Raw genomic sequence first — 19,775 nt, 5'->3', positions numbered from 1 at the left:
GGAAGTCTTTCACTTAGTAAGGCTATTATAAAATGCTTCATATAGTCATTCTGTATCTGAAGACCCGATGCCTCTGGTTATTTGTTCACCTTTTAAAAAAAGATCACCAGCTTTAGAGCCAAACATAAAACGTTCAAGCAAGAAGCATTTAAATTAAATCAAGACGGGTATCCTATGTTTGACTGATAAACACCACGCAGTCTCACACACACAGATACAAAGCGTGGGAGAAGACAGAAAGAGAGGGGGAGAAGATGATGGGACAGCTTACTATCATCAATTTACCTTGATTGCTTCAGTGACGAAAACTGCAAAGGTTTTCGTGCTCGCTCCTAGGCTGCTCAGCTTCAGTTGTTTTTAAACTTAACATTAACGGTGATTACAAAACTCAAAACATGACTTTCACTGCAAACATTTATAATTAGCCATTGTCGTTTAATTAGGTTGACACGTGAACGCCAGTCGCTGTTCGCTCCGGGTAGTTAGCATTATCCAAACTTAACTACAACCTACTTTGCGCTGAAAACGTTTACACTCAACCAGTTTAATTTCATATTGATAACTTATGTTATTAACGCCATTTGTCGCTGTGCGGCCCACCTAAATACACCCGTTGGTCTCCTGTCTATCTCCCTAATGAGTAGCTAAGCTAAAGTAACTAACAAACTGTACTCTCGATGCTAGCTGGCTCTTTGCTGCCGCTGGATACAGGTCGCTAAGCAACAACAAGCGGTACTTTACAGGCTATGCTAACCAGCTAGCTCATTAGCGATCCTTTAATGCAACCAGCTTGCTCAAAAAATAGCAATATCCTGTAGAAGCCTGTTTGTACAGTCTAGGTAAAAGTAGTATTACCGATAGCGACGTTTCTTTTAACTATCCACGGTATAACTTGTTGACTAGTTCGTTCTTTTAGTAAAGGACTACATTAACCATCAAAAAACTAGTTTCCTGGATCTTCAATCTGCCGTCAGACTGTTACAAGTGTCGTGATCAACTGACGACTTAAATAGGAGTGACCTCCGGGTTGAGCTGAAAGTGGGGAGAGAGATCAGTCCAAGCTAACGTGTGAATATGGTGAGTAGAGCCAGCAAATGTATCGGTTATTCGTTTTTCAAGAATAAATTTTAACGCAGATAAAACCGCGGTTATTCCAAGTGATCCAATAAGCAGTTCACAAAGTTTTGCTAAGTTCGTCAACGTTAGCTATGCAAACTGAATTTAACGATTCTTGTACAGTAACGTTAGTCTGGCTCGCGGCATGACGTGACCAACCACTTAGGACTCATACGTTTATTTTCTTTAAAAATTAAGTCAGTCCTTATGTCATATTCATGTGATGCTTTTGTAATCTGCAACTTGGCTAGTTTTTGGTAATTTTGTGGGATTGAATGAATGCTGTTGAGTGAATGGTAAAGATGGCGATGAACTTGATAAGTATAGCCTGACTTTGTTATGTAACAGTGAGTCCTGTATGGAAGGCACATAGTCTATTTTTGAACTGACCCCCCTTGCTTAAGTAAATCCTGTTGACAAGAATAGACACCCAGCCCACTTGCACTGGACAATTAAAATGTCACTTTCATACCTGTCCTCTTTGTGAAATCAATGCTAATGGTACTAACAGCAGTGTTGTTTGCCTTGTGTCTTGCAGTCTGAGCCTATTAGAGTTCTGGTGACTGGCGCTGCTGGGCAAATTGCCTATTCCCTGTTGTTCAGCATTGCCAAGGGAGATGTCTTTGGCAAAGATCAGGTAAAGAACGGCTTTGTCTTGCTCGCATAACACACTCAATTCCCTTATCTCATTAGGCAGTGTAAGGGCAGTGTCTCAAGACATACTAGGACACTGACAACCCCCAGTAAACAGCTGTGAATAATAAGTTTTCCAGGTCATATCTGGGGGTGACATTGAACACATGTTGTCCATGTGGGAATTGATCAGATTGCACTTGCTCGTGCATGTGCCCTGGGACGAGCCAGGATTGTCCTTGAAGTCGGTGAAATGGATCTTGTGCCAACAGTCTTAGCCCAACTTTTAAACCGCTTGATCCATTTGGCACATGACAGTCAGTGAGCCACATGGCTGGGGCCTTCACACTCTGTTCCAGAGACAGCTAAGTCCCCCACGGTCATGTCATTATACATGGGAATTGTGATTTTTTTTTTTTTTTTTTTTTTTTTTTTTTTTATAAGTGCATTTAAATTCAGTTCAGCATGTTTTATTCATTTCATACCACTGCCTACTTCCTTCCCTCCTCCTTCTGTCAGCCAGTCATCTTGCTCCTTTTGGACATTACGCCCATGTTGCCAGTCCTGGAGGGTGTTGTCATGGAGCTGCAGGACTGTGCTCTCCCACTTCTGAGAGGTAACTATTTAAGGGTGGGACAAATAATTGACACTATAAAATAACATGATATATTGTCTGTATACATTATTGATACACTGTTATCGAATATCACAGTTTATCTTTAACACGAAGACTATGGACTTTACAATTTTCTGTTTTTGTAGAAGCCATTTGGAGTTAAACTGAATTATTATAAATTTGAAAATATTTGATTTGCTCGGAGGACATCTGCCTTTTGCCAGTTTATACTGTAGCTTCCTTTTTTCATTTTAATGATAGCACATGTGCACATGTTGCTGTTTGTTTTTGAAAAGGTAGTGTCTACAGACGATGACACTGTTACTAAAATCGATTCATAATATAGTGTATATTATATTGCTGTTTTAGGGTTCTGATTTCCTGTTCATTTACACAATATTAATGTATTGTAGATGATTGTCCTTCTTTTGATACATATCACAGTGTCATAGATTATGGGGTAAAGATGTAGTGGACTCTTGTATTTAAAGTGCTTTACATACAAAATGCAGAAGTTGTATGAACGCATACAACTTCTGCATGGTGGGCCCCAGGGAAGAATAAATCTCCAAAAGGTTTAATGTAATGTTCTGCTTATTGCTACCGAGCAAACACACTTTGAATGGAAGAAGCCAGGGCTGATCTCAATCACTCTTTTTACACAAATTGCGCCATTTGGCCACAACATCAAGGATTGTACATGCATAACAACATCTGTTTAAAATTACTGAATATGCACAGTATTGGATGGACAAACACTATTATATTTGCTGCCTCCCAAACAATACATCTTGCAGCTGTACTATATCTCCTTGTTTTCAATTAAGTGTAAATTGAAAGAGCTTGTTTTTTGCAGCGCAGGCGCAGTTTTGTAGGTGATGCGGTTATCACAGACAAAATGAGCCACAAGATTTTTGAATCAGTTGAGGTCATTGAAGAAGCCTGTTGTTATTTTAAATCAGCACAATATATTTCTACACATCCCAGAATGTCATTCACCAACAGCTTCGGACAGCTATGCAGCTCCCCTAAATGTTGGAGAAGACGGATACATTTTCCTTGGTTTGGAAATTTGATCAAATGCTTTTACTCTGAGGACCAAATATGCATCACTGTAAGATTTTTAAGACCATTAGGACTTTCCATTATGTTTATCGGCGTGATCACTGTAACCTCTGTCATGACATCAGTCGTGAGGCGCCATTATGTGTCATCTCCATTGTGACCTGGAATTTTTCCTTTGAATTGGTGCTGTCCTTTGCTTTGTTTGGAGTGAGGGGCCCTGTATTAACCAACTGTGCTGCAAAGACAACGCTTCATGCACTGAGATGGGCCCAGCCATACAGTACAATACTGGTCACACATGTGATGTGTCCAACATAAACTTCTCAAAATTGTATGCGTGTATGATTTAGAAAGGATGAAAAACCTTTCATTACGTTTGGTTTCAAACTATTTAAGATGGGAATTGTCATTGTGGTGATAGACCACGTGGACAAACAAGACTAGCTGTGTACATTGTGTGTATAGTTGTGTGTGTGTGTGTGTAATTGTTGTAGGAAGTGTATGAACAAGTTTATTGTTCAGTTAACCTTCATTAGGAATTCCAACTGATAACATGTTTCTGTATTACAGTGGAGACCTAGCCAAGAGACAGCACTAATATGAGCTCTCCAGTTACACAAAGGATCCTTATTAACATACACTACCTACTTGGTTCCAGTCAAGTGGGAACCTGCCCAAAAATGTATTTTTAGGGCTTGGAGATTGTAGAATGACGTTAGATTTTGTAATGTTATTTTCCTCTGAAAAATAAACATTGAAGAACAAAAACCGTGTCAGTTAGTAAAATCACTAAATTGCAGCCAAAACTTTGAGACCTTGAGCATCAAATCCTAAAGTTTCTTTTTGGCAAGGAGTAAATCGTGACCTATGAATCTGTTGAGGTCTGGCAAAGCACTGTTTTTAGATGGAAAATGTCAAGGGATCATAAATAGTTTATAAACATATTCAACCAGCCACAGTAATTAACTTTATCTTTCCACAGATATTGTCCCCACTGACAAGGAAGAAGTAGCCTTCAAGGACCTGGACGCAGCCATCTTGGTTGGCTCCATGCCCAGGAAGGAGGGCATGGAGAGGAAGGACCTGCTCAAAGCCAACGTGGCCATCTTCAAGAGCCAGGGATCAGCCCTAGAGAAGTACGCCAAGAAGACTGTCAAGGTAATGACACAGGACATGTCCACTCCCCTCCTTTTCTACTTGTGTCGAAGGCTGTTGAGTGAAACTATTCTGCTTCTAAGTTGCTTGTGTTACACTGTTATCAAGAATGTAGAAATGTTCCCTATATTTATAACATTTTTTGTTACCGTGCTTTTGCTAGGTTGATTCCCATTGTTCAGAGCCCTCATGTTGGCAGACATGGCAACATACTACAATTTATTTTCTAATGCTTAACCATATTTTTTTTTTTTGTCCCTTTTTATGATATTAAGCATATTACAAGTTTGCTTTTTTAACAATAGTGGCTCCACTCTGGTAAGAATAAGATATAAAACCTACAGCAGCTTTTAAATCAAGCAAATCTATCCCAAGGAAGAACATAGGACCAATAGTGAGCTGTTATAATAATGAGTTCTGTTCCTGTGTTTGCATTGAGTTAGATCAGAGTCACTCGGGTTGTATTTCAAAGTGTGTGTGCTTGGCGTCTGTGTGTGTGTTTTCAGGTGCTGGTTGTGGGAAACCCTGCGAATACCAACTGTCTAATTGCAGCCAAGTCTGCTCCCTCCATCCCCAAAGAGAACTTCTCCTGCCTCACCCGTCTGGACCACAACAGGGCTCGCTCTCAGGTGCGTTCCTTTAGACTCTCTTTTGTACTTGCAGTTCTATTCACACTTTGTCCGAGATGATCGTGAAACCTGAATTTTGCTTTCTGTCCTTCATGCGCTGTTCCTGTAGGTGGCGATGCGCTGTGGCGTTCCTGCCACCCACGTGAAGAATGTGATCATCTGGGGCAACCACTCGTCCACCCAGTACCCAGACGTGCATCACTGCATGGTCAACGTGTCTGGTAGCGAGCTCGCCTGCTTTGATGCAGTCAAGGATGATGCCTGGCTTAAAGGAGATTTCATCACTGTGAGTTTAATGTAATCTATTGGCCTGAGAGATACATTTTGCATTTAGACACGGTTCCTGTGTCATTAAAAAATGCACAATATGTGAAAATCATACTTTACAGGTCTGCTGAAGTGTATAAGAAAATGTTTTCACATTTTACAGAAAATTCTTGATGGATTTTCTAAAATCAAATGCAGGAGGTATATTTGACAAGAGAATTGAAGAAAAAAATTAAACCTGGTCAGTTCAACAAATGCACATTGACTCAAACATTGGTCACAAAACATCTGCAGAGTTTATCAGTGATAAGCTGTTGAATCAGATTGTTATTCATGTGTTTTTGAACACTTGTCATAGGACTGAAAAAGACAAAGACATTGTTTCAGAAACACAAATTGCTGTTAGTTTGTAACTTTTTGATGCTTTTAGCACCACTGACAAAATTCCAGAGATAACTGCTGCAGACAATTCAGACTTCAGCCTTTATCTCAAAACCTTGGCAAATAAAATCGAAACTAGCTGCTCACCTCAATAACACAAGCCAACCTTATATGCTCAGCTCTTCAGCTCACATTCCCATTAACTGCCATTGCAAGCAACGGTTCATGTTCTATTATTGCAGACAGTGCAGCAGAGAGGTGCTGCTGTCATCAAAGCCAGGAAGCTGTCCAGTGCCATGTCTGCAGCCAAGGCCATCTGTGACCACATGAGAGACATCTGGTCAGGCACCCCTGAGGTAAACACCATATTTATACTGTAGTTATGATGTGGGAATGTCTGCCTGTTGCTGCATTCTGCCAAGAAGTGGCAGAATCAACAATAGAAAAGACTATACTTGCAAAACCCTCCATTTTTTTGAGATATGGCAAGGTGAAAATGAAAAATAAGAGAATCTAATATGCAACACTATTTTTTTTTTTTTTTTTTTAGGTTAGTCAGTTTCACTGAGTGCGTAGAATTGTTTGTAGTCAACACACCTAGCAATTAAAATTATAGTTGTATAAGCTTATTATAAGTGTATTCCAATGATTAATATCTCTTGCACTGTTAGGAAACCTCGACAATGTGGTGAATTAGCTGAAATTAAGGGTGTGCCTACATCTTCTTGTGGCCAACTTTGGAAGTTAAAATCAAGTTTGCCTGCTTCATAAATCACATATTTACAGGTACCTCACGAAACTGTGGCAATATGTGGGGATATGATAATATCACTGGCGATATTGAATATATTGGAAAAAATTTCATCGATATATAAATCTGATGGGGGAAAAAGTATATATGCATATTTTGCATTTAACTCACACAAGAGTTTTGGTCATTATATGTAAACACTGTACATCTAGACAGATAAAAGTGCATGAACATTACAACAACAACATGAACATTAACATGTGTAAACCATAATACTGAAACGTCAGTAGTAAGTTACTGTAAACGTCAGTGGACACATCAAGGCATATTCTTCTTGAGGAAAACTAACTGATCAGCATGCTCAGATGTAAGAGCACACCTCTGAGCAGAGATTATGTCACCGGTGGTAGAAAAGATTCTCTCTCTGATGGCACGCTAGTCCCTGGCACACACAGGTACCTCTGGGCCAGCTTGGCAAGGTGTTGGGTACTTGCATGCCTCAGATTTCCACCAACCCAACGGCTCATCTGACAGTGGTAGAGGTGAGGATTCTTGATATTGCTGAACCTCCTTTTTAGCCTGGAGTTAGGTGATGATGATGGGGTCAGGTAAGATCTGGCATGCTGGAATGTTTGTCCAAGGAGGTTTGCAAGTGCGGATCTCCTTTTTTTTTGGTGTGTGTGGGTCGGTCCTCATCACTGGTGTCATCAGCAGGACCACTCTCTTCAGTGCTTCCTCCTCCTCTACATTACCATCAGACTGCATTCCCACATCTGCATTCCCTATAAGACAAAAAAGCATTTGGCACATCTTCATTGTTATTTTTGTTATTAATGAAATAACATGTTCATCACAACAAGAAATCCTCAGCCCCTAATCATTTTAAAATTTAACACATCTTTGCACATGGTTAGATGTGTGGATGACATTTTTCTACCAGCAGTGCAAGAGTTGAAAGTTTAAAAGGTACAAATACAATGAGAATTTCAATGACCCAAGTAACTGCTGTTCAGTTTTTACAAGTTGTAATTACCATCAGGGCAGCAGCCTTGGACACAACCATGGCATACGTCTCCTGCACTTCTGAAGGCGACAAAGAAGAGCATCGACTTAAACCTGGGGTCTAAGGCGGCGGAGGCAACGTAGAGGAAGTTTTTCTCCTCTGCAGACATGTAGCGCTTTGATAGGTCTCCATGGATGGCACACTTTATGTCCTTGACGAGAGGGGCATCCTCAATTGTGCTGAGTGTGTTGCTCAGAAGTTGGGCGTGAAGAGGAGCAATGATGGAAACAGTTGGACTTTTCTCCTCACACATGCTCTTTGTTGCTACCAGCATTGGATGGAGGGCTTTCACAACCTCTTCTGCATTCTTGATGTCTCCATCAGTCAGGGTAGAGATGTCAGTGGTATTCTTTCTGACCTTTAAAGAAGGAAGGAAAAGAACAGAATGAAGTCAAAAGTTTAAACTTTATAATGCACATATTCCTTATTAATCCAGACCAAGAAGTCAGGAAAAAGCACTTTACACTAAGGAACAAAATATATATCATGTTAACAATAATATTTTATAACACATTACAGTTATCATATGCAATTAAGTAACAAAACAATAAACGCCTTACCTCTGGAGATAAGAGGGCAGCAGTAACAGCTGGCTGTTGCTCAAGAAACCGGCTGATCATCTCATAGGCACTGTTCCAGCGGACAACAACATCAGTTATCAGCTTGTGGTGCGGAAGGCCTAACATCTTCTGGTTCCTCTTCAGTGCCTCAGCTGCTGAGGTGCTCCTGTGGAAGAATGTGCAAATTCTCCTAATTCTCCGAGCAGTCGGCGACATTTGGCAGTTTATCGCGAGATTCAAAACATGAGCGAAACAGCGAGCGTGTGGATATCCAGCAATCTCAACAGCTACGGACATATTCGCTGCGTTGTCAGTCACCACTGCTGGCTCTTTCTCGGTGAGCTTCCACTCGTCTACAGCCGTCTTAAGCACCTCTGCCATGTGAGCGCCAGTATGACTGTCATTCATAGCCCGAGTCTGAAGGACGTAGCTTTGGGCATCCCAGTTGTCGCGTCTATGAAGTGGGCAGTAATAGTTTACGAAGGACTCGGTGGCCCTTGACGCCCAACCATCACAGGTTAGTGCAACTCGTTTAGCAGACCGGAGCGCACCCTCCACTTTGGCTCTGGTATCTGCATACAATGCAGGGATGACTTTGTCTGTAAAGTGCCGCGACTACGGTATCTCGTATCTCGGTTCCAGTGTTGTCAACATTCTGCAAAATCCATCATTCTCGACCACGCTGTAAGGGCGAAGGTCCTGCAACAAATAAATTCGGCGATGGACTTAGTGATACTCTGTGCCCTCGGCGACCCAAAGGGAGCTTTGCTTTGAACGCAGTAGTGATTGTCGGCTGACTTGGTTTACCCTCATTATCACCTGAGAGTAGTTCACCGTGATAGCGAACGAGGTGCATTTGCAGATTCGTAGTGTTGCAGTTATATTTTATCTTTGCAAAGCAGTTCTTGCAGATTGCATAGTTTTTATCCAGTGCCTTTCCGTCGACTGTCTCGTAAAACCCGAAGTGTCTCCACACTTTAGAGTGGAAACTAGCGGGTGGGTCTTTGATTAGTTTTTATTGTTTTCCGCCATTCTTCTCGCTTCTCTTTTTCTGCAATTCTCTGTTGTTTAGTTAACTTGTGTTCTTCACCGGCCGCTGTTTGTGCCACTTTACCCCTATTTACTCGAACAGCGCCCCCGCAAACAGAATGGTAGATATTGGGTAGTGACAGTGACAATGACAACGGGTAAATTAATCATTTTGTGTTGTAATAAAATATCGATATTGGGCGTTAGTGTATCGATTATTTATTGCGACAGAGAGCACAACAATATATTGCAATATCGATTTTTTTTCCCACCCCTAATATTTGTGCATTTGTGCTCACACAAGAGTTTTGGTCATTAATATACACAGACTTTAATGTATCTGGACCCAGGAGGTTAACAAGTGAGATACAGTCCTTGTTTGTACTTCTGATGCTCTTTGTGGTGGAAGAAGGGAAAGTCAAGTCTTGTTACTTTAATTTCCGACAGGTTACATATGGCTCTGTGAAATTTAGAGTTTAGTGTTGTATTTTTGAATATCCATTGTAACATTGGTGATATCTTGAATAAGCAACATTGTATTTGAAATGCAGTTTTATCCTGTTTCTCCTCTCTTATTTATTTTTTTTTATTTATTTTTTTTCAGGGTGAATTCATCTCCATGGGTGTTTACTCCTCTGGCAACTCCTATGGAGTCCCAGATGACCTCATCTACTCATTCCCTGTCCAGATCAAGGTGAGACTGATCTAACCTTACTGTACCATACCTACAGTATGTTTTGAATTCAGCTAATAGCTTGCAATAAACTACATTGAGTTTGTCCTCAAAATGTGAAACAATGAACAGCTTTGGTTTTAGAAGAGATGTACCGTCATCAGTGGACATTTGTAAATGAAGGTTTGTAAGCATATGTTACAAAATACAAAACTTATGAAAGTATGCTGTTTCCCCAGGACAAGACCTGGAAGATTGTGGAGGGATTGCCCATCAACACCTTTTCCCAATCAAAGATGGACGCCACAGCAGCAGAGCTGATGGAGGAGAGAGACACAGCTGTGGCTTTCCTGGGAGTATGACTAGACCCTGCAAAGCCACCCAACCGGCACTTAGACCGCCCCAAAACTCCAGATGCACGCCTGTGATAAAGCACTCCACCAACCCCTGCATTACTTTGTGTGTCTGTGTGTTTGAGAGAGAGTGAGTCAGTGTTTGAGTGTAAAGTTGGATTTATACTTGTGCATTGGGAAGCTACAGTGTAGAAATTAGCCTATGCACATAGCCACCATAGCTTTAGCTATGCTAAGGTGCACACTTTCAAAAATGTACAGCAGCTAAGGAGATCCTAAATGGAGATAGTGATTGGCTGTTACAGTTTGGGGGGATAAGGTAACCAGGTCTACTTTGGCTATAAATGATTGCACTGCATTAGTCCCCTTTTCAGTAGCCACCAGACACCCACAGCAGGGCCGCTGTACACTGTGACACAGTATAACTCCATCTTGACTATACAGTATATACTGAAAGTCCACCAGCTTTTTTTCCAATAACTTTTCTCTGGGGGTAAATGAAACATGGATGGTTGTTACATGTAGTCAATGATGCATTAAGTCGTCAAACACGGGAAAGGATAACCTTTTTAAAGCTGAAACAATAAAAAAATTAAACAATGTAGTTGTGTTTTTTTTTTTATGTTTTTACATTTGTTTTCCAAGTGTGTTTGTCATCTTACAGACAAACAAATAGGCACAATGTAGTTGCCATACTTCTAGGTTTAGGGGCTGAGTGGTTAGTATTGTCACCTCATAGCAAGAAGGTCCAGGTTTCAAGTTTGCCAGCCAGTTGGACACTGTGTGGATGTTCTCCGTGTTCTCCCGGTGTCTGGGTTTCCTCCCACAGTCCCACAAAGGCATGCATGTTAGGTGAATTAGTGACTCTAAAATTTGGCTGTAGGTATGAATGTTAATGTTTTTCTGTATCAGTCCTGTGATAGAAGAATAGAATATACTTTATTGTCCCTGTAGGAAAATTTGTCTTGGATTTTGCAATGCAGTTACAAATACAACCAATACAATGTACAAGGCTGACGACCTGTCGAGGGTTTACCCCACTTTTCACCAACCTGCATCAGATTAGTAGGGATCGATAAACTTCCAGGTTTTCTTAATGTTAAGACCAGGAAGTATGCAGTACCAGTAGTCTTCCAGTACCAGTATACTGTATATCACAATTAATCCTATAGTTATAGAAAATAATATCAGGTTGTTGATGCTTATGACACTGACCTGCAAGGTAATGAGAAGTAAGGTACAAGATACATTCCGTCATTTATTTAAACAACAAAATTGTGTATCACGATGCCCAATATTTTAAACAAACCCAGGATTTGATTACACAGAATTATACCTGACAGAAATAGTGTTACCTGTATTGTCCAGCCCTGGTGAAAGGTATTTGCAGACAGTTAATATGAGTAAAATACTGTACAGAGCAATGTCACAGTTTCACCATGCAGGGGCAGTATTTCCTAGTTGTTTTTCCCCCTTCCCAGCAGCATGATTGAATAATTATGTAATATTTGTAATTAGTTAACCTCACAATGTGTCATTGTTGATTAAAAAGGTTCAGTCATTAAAGGGGACATATCTACCAATATCATTCACTATTCCAACGTTAATGGGTTAAATCTGGTGTATCTAGTGGAATGTTGACTGCTGCCCAGCCAGTTTGATACTACTCATTATATTATTTGGATGTACTTCAAAAGATCAACTGGTATTTTAAACCTCAAATACAAAGTTAAGTACGAATATGGGGGCTTTTTGGGTATTTTCTATTTCCAGAATTTCGAGCATTCTTTAACCCGGAATTGTCAGAAACCATATCGCACGTCGCAGAAATCTATTGGCTGTCAAATCTGCGTCACATGCAAACAGCTTTTTTTATTGGCTGCCATCCTCCTGCAATGTTCCCATTCGCCGCTGCCCGGAAAGCCACTGTAGTGTAAAATATCTTCAAACTAATCGCATTTATTAAGTTGTTAAATTTTTACCCTTTTGTGATTTTTATTCAGCGATGTCGAAAGGAAACAGATGTCCTTTGTTTTAACGTGAAAACCTGTTGAAAAAAACCCCCACATATTGTGTGTACGTACCCCGCTGTTTCCTCTGCGAGATTCCTGTGGTCCTTCAGACCCGCAGGACCAGGCCGACCCCAGCGACTTTTCTTCCGCCAGCATCCTACAGTCCCACAGTAAGAAAATAGCTTTAAATCTAAGAACATTTGATCATCACTTTGGCTCTGGACAGTATCCCGTTTTCCCAAGCGAGTGGCCGTGATGGTTGTATCTTCAAGTTAGCTTACTGCGTAGCCCAACGGTTTTTCTTTTACACGTTTGTCTAAAACGGTCGTTTTTTTTTCTCGTGTGGTGTTCACGTACCACCGTTGACTTGAGTTGTCTTCATGTCTGTCAAGGGTGTACGCTGTAGGCAGCATTAATATTTATTGTTTCTTGAGTACACACCGTCCCCCTCTGTCCAGCCATCCATCAGTCATTCATTTCCACAGCCTCTAGCCTCTGAAGCCCCCCCCCGTTAGGCATGGCATGCGGATGGACTCACTAGTGTGCATTTCACCGGTTAATAATTGACGGGATGTTTGTTTGCAGTGTAAGCGGACTCCGGTGTAAAAAAAATAAATAAATAAATAAACAGGCTGAAAATCACGATTTTGTGCCAATAAGGTAATTAAAACGAAGACAGGGGGCGAGGCGAAAGAAAAACATGACTAGAGGTTGGGACTCGTAGCCAGGGTTTGTGACGTGGTTTACAGTTTTGGGGCTGGAAAACGAGAGAGGCAGACACCGAAAGCAATAAAAGATCCTGCGATTCGTCGCAGGTTTTGTGTTCATGGACGACGGTTGGCTTCTGTCCAGAGAGATAAGTGTGGTCGGATGAACGTGTCCTTGTTTTTGCTCATTTTTATACGAGTACGTGAGGTAGACAGGACGTCTCATCCTCCAGAGCCTCAGTTGTGAATGGACTTAAAGGGCTGTACACCTCTGAATTAATGCTCAGTTGGCTTCTAGGATACCTCATGGAAACTTTTGTATTCATTTACGGGATATGTATTCAATGACACTTCGGTTTTCACTGTGAATGCTCTCTGGAATATTTAATTTGAAGCGTTTCCGTTTGCTTTGTTTTGGATTTATCTTATTATTTAACGCTACTTGGCAGCTGAAACATGGCACTTTATGTAGAAGGTAAGTAGTGTTGTGGAGGGTATATTGACTTCTTAACTTTAGATGTACAGGTGAATAAATTAGTGGATTTAAAGGACCATACATGTGTTTCTTTTTCTTCCACATTAATGGCAAACATTTCCCAAAGCCAACCACATTTTCTAATCTGTTTTTCCTACCTTCTAGGCATTTGAAAAATGTATTTTTACTGCCTTCATAGCAAGTACTGGTTTTCAGCTGGCTTGATGTGTGCCACACATATTGACTGATCCATCACATGTGACTACCATGCTCTGGGTTTATTTCTGTCAAAGTTTAAAACGCTGATTGATGACTTAATGTGAAGGATGAAAGCTCTGCTATCTGAGACTCAAGAGTTATTGAAAGCACATTATATTCGTTTTCTCTACATTATCCTTTGTATCACCACGTGACCATCATCCTTGAAAATTTCATACTGTATCTCTTGAATACAGTGGAAATGGGTGGTAAACTTTAAATTCTTACATGGTGCAGCTTCCCATCTGTACACAAACACACCATGCTAGACCTGACAAATTAAATTAAAATTGATTGATTCAAATCAGCCCACAACTGATTGAAGTAGCCTATTGGGTGAACCTTTACAAAGGCAGTCAGGCGGAGTTCAGGTCAAAGTTCTCCAGTTTACTCACTGGTTTTATTTCACCCCTTCAAGCTTATAATTCCTCAGCTACCATTTTCTATTTTTGTCTCTGTTCCTTTTTCTGTTACATGCCCTGTCTACTCTGTCTAATAAGCAGCCAGCCTGCTATTAACTTACACGTTACTGCCATCAATACAGTATTCAGCCCTCTAGGCAAACCTAATGTACAGCTTTCACAATCTAGGAAATCGTGATGGCCATTTGTCATTACTTTGATGTTATATACTAAACAATGAATAGATTAATTAAAGCATTCTCCATTAAGCAATAGATTAGTGGATACAGCTTCTAAAATTCTATCATTAATCTATTGATTATGGCTAATCTAGACTTACCACAGCCACATTGTACTGATTTCCTTCTGCTGCCGTTGTCAATCTGTGGCGACATGGGATTCATCTTGTCACATTTTACCAGATAGGTTAGTTTCCTGTTTTTCTGTCTGTGTGCCAGAAGCAGTGAATTTTTCTGTAGTAAGGTTATTACGGTTCACTCACTGTGCTACTCTGCTAAACAATGAGAAGCTTGCTGAAAGACAGACTGACAAGAATTCTTAAGGTATCAAATACCACGCACCATACTGAGTCATGTGGTGACTCTCAAGGTCTCTCACACTCTCCCTCTCATACCTTTACTTTCTAAAATAATTCAGATAAATGGTCCTATTAAGCTACTCAGTCATAAATAGTATAGTATGTGTTTTTGTTCATATCCTCCAGCATCATCCTGTATGTCTTAAGATCAGTTCTGTTAGTATTTTCATAGCATGAGAGTCAACATTTGACTCATTTGCTGGAACATACCTGTATGTTGTGACTGTATAATTTTTGATAATATGCAAATAGGTCTCATCAAAACATTAATCTGACACACCGCAGAAAACCGAACAGGCTCAACAGGTTAATTTGGTCACATTTTTGCGTTCTTTTATCACACCCAAACTGTCTCATGTGCTTCTGAACTTGATTAGCACTCTCAGATGAATGTGTCACATTTTACTTTGTAATCAATGAACCTGTTTGGACAAAACTACTCCTGCTAGTTCATAATAAAATTATTAGGCTCAGAATTTCTTTGTTTACAGGTGTAATTACACTGTTTTAGTCATTTCGTCAAAGCCTTCTGTCAAATGTTTTTCTTTCACTTTCTCTATTTTTTTACCATAGTCTGAATGATGCTGGATCAATATTTGAGGTTTTTAAAAATCTGCTAACTATTTACAAACATAAACAATCATTTTAAAAATAATGATGCCTTAAGTTAAATTATTAAAGAATTGTGACCAAGATATGCACTGAGGTGGACATTTTAATGTTGAAAAATAAACGTGTGGACAAACTATGCAATGGCGACACTGTCTCTTAACTACCTTAAAAATATCTTTGCCATTTCTGTACTGCAATGATATAATATTGACCCTATATATTGTGATGAGCTAACAGCTATCATTTTTACATATGTAACTATACTAAAACTCCTCGTAAGAAACTTATATGTGCCTCTGAGATGCACATCCATAATCAATGTCACAAATAGCTATTTGGGGTTTTATTTTTCCTGTTTTCTCCCGTTTTTAAGCTTATCTATGTTTTAAAACTTGACACTTGCAATATTTATGTGTTACGCACACGCCATAATAATCTTGAGGTCCTTGTTTTGCTTGTGATAACCGGTACTAGATTGATTACACGCGTATACATCAGACCTGTTACATCAGCATTGATTATAAGAATGAGAACCACCCTCTCAGATTGCTTTATTTCCTGCACTGTAGTTATATGCATACTGACACAAATACTACTGTATACTTATAAAACTACAATGGCACGAGAACATACATTCTACATTTACATCTTCACTAAGGTTAGATGATAAATCGGGTAGATGTTTCCTCCTTGATCAGGGCAGTTGAAAACTATTTAAGATTTTTTTCCCTTCATTTCGTAAAGGTGGTAGTGCAGTTAGAGTTGTGACTAACTTCATTATTCATTAATCTGTTGATTATTTTCTCAATTAATTGACCAATTGTTTGGTCCATGGTTCAGGAAGCAATTAAAAGTGAAGATCAGTATATCCTAGAGCGCAAGCTGACGTCATCCATTGTCTTGTTTTGTCCGACCAACAGTCCAAAACCCAAAAATATAAAATTTACAATGTAAGACCAAGAAAAGCAGCAAATTCTAGGAGCAAACGATGAATCGATTATCAAAATAGTTGGCAAGAATTTTCTGTTGATGTACTAATCGATTTAATTGATTAATCTTTGCAGCTCTAGATTCAGTTTTCTGTACTGTTACAGTTTAGGACTCTGATTTGAATACCTTCTGTGATGTGAAATCAGTCTAACCTTCAGTAATCCATCATACAAAAATTCTCTTTTAGCTTTGTTCAGTGGCAGACTAAAACAGATGGTTTGAGTTAATAAAATGAGGAAAGGTGGAGGTAAGAATCATTGTGAGGATCCAGAATATATTAGAATTCAAGTATGTTGCAGCAGTGTAAAACCTTGTCCCCCATCGTCCACTATCTTGCCTGTCCAGGTCTGAGTAAAGGAGTGGCCAAAGGAGAGATGGCTCAGTTCCAGGAAATGATGCGGCAGCAGCTGGAGAGCTCCATGCACACCGAGCTGGAGAAACTGCTGGACACCACCACAGGCGCAGAGAGAGAGGTACACTAATACACTCTCTGTGTCTCCCTCCCTCTGCTTCTCTCCAGCCATCTGGTTGTGATTTATAACGTGGTTGGGTCACACACAAACACAGGGAAAACACAAAAGTGACACATACTGTAGCACAGTGCCAATGAGGGTTCCACCTACATGCTTACAGACGCACACACATACATAAAGTACATGTCATAAAATTGCTGTAGGCGAGGCTTTTAAGCAAACATTCATTAATTTTCTGAACCTACATCATAATATAATGCGTCATTAAAGACATCCAGCCCAACTGAGACCCTGTAGATTTGTACTGTTGGCCCAAAAGGAATTCTGGCGTTGGGAGTGGACACTTCTCAGACCACAGCTGCAAATTCATCAAAACCAAAACTGTCTCTTAAATAGCAGCAAGAAAGCTAAACTGACCATCATTTCATCTGTTGTCTTTGAGTTTCCTTTGGTATAAAACAATCATAGACCTTGAGACAAAGCTGTCACTAAAAATTGCTTGACAGAACACACACACATACAAACACACAGGGTTTTGCAGTTGCTTCTTTCAGATATTAACGAGGCACTCGCAGCCAAGGGGACTGTCAGTCACACACAGGCGTGCCCGATACTTCATATGCAGTTTCAAACTTTTGTACTTTCACTTATGAAAGCACAAAAACCATGTTTGCATACACAGCTGTAGAGTACAAACACACATTCTTAGTTACAAATTGAATTGGGAAAGTCTCCAGTGTAAATAGATACAAATGTGAATGTGAAGCAGACCAGTGACAGACTACTTACATGGTTATTTATTTTGTTTATCCTCCAGGAATAGATTCTTTTTTTGTTTTCTTAGACCTTAAATGGCATTTTAAATGTATTTTTGTTATCATTACCTTTTATCTATTTTCTTGTCCTTTTTGTCTTATTTTGTGTAAGCATATTAAAAGCTAATAGCATACAACCCCAGAGCAAAAAGCAATCCAGGATGCAAGTTGCTAATTATGGAGATAAGATTTTATAAATAAATCATTGAAGTGGTTTATAAATTCATCTAATCTCAAAAAACATAAAATCACACAAAACATTGTAAGGAAGATTGCAGGGTTGCATGGAAAGCCATAACTTGACTTAATAACACAAGTCTTGATGATCACCATGTTTAAAATGACCAAATGTCTCAGTAACATTCACAATGTCCTACATCACATCCTGATGATGTTTTATCTGTAATTTGTCACATACATTACTTACATCTTGTTAAAAACATCCGTTAAATACATATACATAAAGTGAATGAGTATCAGTGTATACATCATATAGCATAGAGATCAAATATGGTTAAGATTTTATTGCATGGTGATCTGGTAACTACAGTGTATGTCTCATAAAGGAATCAGTATCGCATAAGCCAGTACTTGGAATACCAATACTTGGAAATTATTGTATTTACAGGTGAACAAGGTAGCTCTATAATTATTGATGGCATGCTGGTCATACTCAAATATGCAAGATGTGTAGTAGAGCTTGTTTAGCAGCTTCACATATTACTTAGTGCTTTCATTTCATTGTGTAACTTCTGAGTCAGTAAGCATATATTTCACTGCAGTGAGTGCTTCAGCAAGCAGAGGTTAAACCTCATGTCTCACTGTGTAATTCCCGATAATCAAACCTACATTTTACATTTTAGGCTTTCAGCTGACTGTTTTATATATTTATATATGCAATAGAAGTTTCACTTCCTAGATTACCAGCTCCATTATAAGAAACTTTGGGTGAGAAGTTATAAAGTACAGTAAAAGAAATATATAAAATAAGCTAGGAAGGAGAAGTCAGAGTTTTCCTGACTTTGTGATTGAAAACCACATTGGGAATCACTGATGGCAAAATGTTATCAATTTATCCAAATGTTTAAAAAGAAAAGTAAAAGACGCCACTTTGTAAGCTGTGCAGCTTTTCTAGTGGTTTGCTCAACTGTCCTTAATTAGAGGAGGTAATCGCTGCACTTTGAGAAGCATTTAGTTCCTTTTTTAATCTTTCTGGATAAGTGACTGGACTGTAATTGGACAGAACTGCATTAGGGACTTGACAAATCTCAGTCCGACTTTTTAAGGATGAATAAATGTTAAAAAAAAATCCTTATGTTTTTCAGGTATCGAGGAAAGACTTTGAGGGCTTCAAGAATCTTTTCCACAGGTTTCTGCAGGTGAAGGGGCCATCGGTAGAGTGGATAAAGATACAAAGACCTCCTGAGGACTCTGTAAGTCTAGTTTTGTGTGTATCTGAGAACATTTTGTATTTATGGTGAGAGAGAAAATTAAAAACTCTCGATTTGCATCCCTTATATCCCATATAAGAACTTGTCATTGTTTGCATAAAGCTCTTAATGTTTCTGCATCTTACAAGTGACTAGTGTTTAAAATATACACACTGTTTTTTTTGTTTTTTGTTTTTACAAGTAATCTCTAACCAATGGGCTGCTTTAGTGGAGGTGTGTTGCTACAGATACAGGTGAGATGATGACATACGATCTAGTCTGAGCAATACATCCACGATTGCTCATCAGATTCCAAAACACTGCACCAATACTATGAGGCAAACTTTTACTCTGAAAAGTTCTCAGTGTGACGATCATTTTATCCCCAACGATTGCAAGACAAACAGCTAGAATGACGCTGCTCAGATCACAAGGTACCTGTAAAGTGCACTTGTATGTATTTGATTGCTCGGCCCAGTGTGTTTTGCTGGATGACAAGTTGTGCCAGCTTAAATAGTTTTGTGGGGTGACACTACATTTTTTTTGCCCGGAGCCCACTGCATCTCAACTCACATTGTAGTGAATGTGAAAGCTGCATTATTTTTTCATGCAGTGCATCTAATCTAATGTAGGTCTGAACACAGATGAATTCATTATATTAGTTTTAGAGCCACAGAGAATCACAGTCTGCTCCATTTCAGACTTCAACGTTG

At 39.5% G+C, this 19,775-nt stretch overlaps 3 protein-coding genes across 11 annotated transcripts in view; 2 read left to right on the top strand and 1 right to left on the bottom strand.

Annotated features, from left to right (window-relative positions):
- The window catches only part of LOC122884160 (WD repeat containing planar cell polarity effector), a 97,135-nt gene extending 84,627 nt beyond the window's left edge, over window positions 1-12,508 (bottom strand). For 2 of the 8 annotated variants that reach the window (XR_006379830.1, XM_044213612.1), the window contains exon 1: window positions 12,376-12,480. Coding sequence is in view for 1 of the 8 variants with exons in the window: in XM_044213612.1 (XP_044069547.1) it covers window positions 12,376-12,459 (84 nt within the window). In the remaining 7 variants the exon portion in view is untranslated. Of the gene's footprint in view, window positions 1-285; window positions 425-855; window positions 975-12,375 lie in introns of those variants that run through there. The other 6 variants (XM_044213618.1, XM_044213613.1, XM_044213616.1 and 3 more) reach the window with 5 other exon arrangements.
- Window positions 1,026-10,893, top strand: mdh1ab (malate dehydrogenase 1Ab, NAD (soluble)). The gene is made up of 9 exons (XM_044213624.1): window positions 1,026-1,077; window positions 1,655-1,753; window positions 2,269-2,365; window positions 4,413-4,588; window positions 5,092-5,214; window positions 5,324-5,500; window positions 6,105-6,218; window positions 9,870-9,959; window positions 10,178-10,893. The coding sequence occupies exons 1-9, from the start codon at window positions 1,075-1,077 to the stop codon at window positions 10,298-10,300; spliced, it is 1,002 nt and encodes a 333-aa protein (XP_044069559.1). The 5' UTR covers window positions 1,026-1,074; the 3' UTR covers window positions 10,301-10,893.
- The window catches only part of ugp2b (UDP-glucose pyrophosphorylase 2b), a 36,967-nt gene continuing 29,533 nt past the window's right edge, over window positions 12,342-19,775 (top strand). Inside the window, exons 1-3 of one of the 2 annotated variants that reach the window (XM_044213620.1) lie at window positions 12,342-12,473; window positions 16,690-16,817; window positions 18,958-19,065. In XM_044213620.1, coding sequence (XP_044069555.1) covers window positions 16,719-16,817; window positions 18,958-19,065 — 207 coding nt within the window. In that variant the 5' untranslated portion in view covers window positions 12,342-12,473; window positions 16,690-16,718. Of the gene's footprint in view, window positions 12,474-12,897; window positions 13,486-16,689; window positions 16,818-18,957; window positions 19,066-19,775 lie in introns of those variants that run through there. The other variant, XM_044213619.1, reaches the window with a different exon arrangement.

The sequence above is a fragment of the Siniperca chuatsi genome, linkage group LG11 (assembly GCF_020085105.1).
Source record: "Siniperca chuatsi isolate FFG_IHB_CAS linkage group LG11, ASM2008510v1, whole genome shotgun sequence".
NCBI lineage: Eukaryota > Metazoa > Chordata > Actinopteri > Centrarchiformes > Sinipercidae > Siniperca > Siniperca chuatsi.
Note: the sequence above shows the minus strand (reverse complement) of the source record. Positions and strands in the feature narration are given on the sequence as shown.

Bases quoted from the DNA above. Each gene is read 5' to 3' on its own strand.
- mdh1ab (XM_044213624.1), top strand. The intron at 4,589-5,091 runs GTAATGACACAG...GTGTGTTTTCAG, and splicing joins ACGCCAAGAAGACTGTCAAG to GTGCTGGTTGTGGGAAACCC. The intron at 5,215-5,323 runs GTGCGTTCCTTT...CTGTTCCTGTAG, and splicing joins ACAACAGGGCTCGCTCTCAG to GTGGCGATGCGCTGTGGCGT.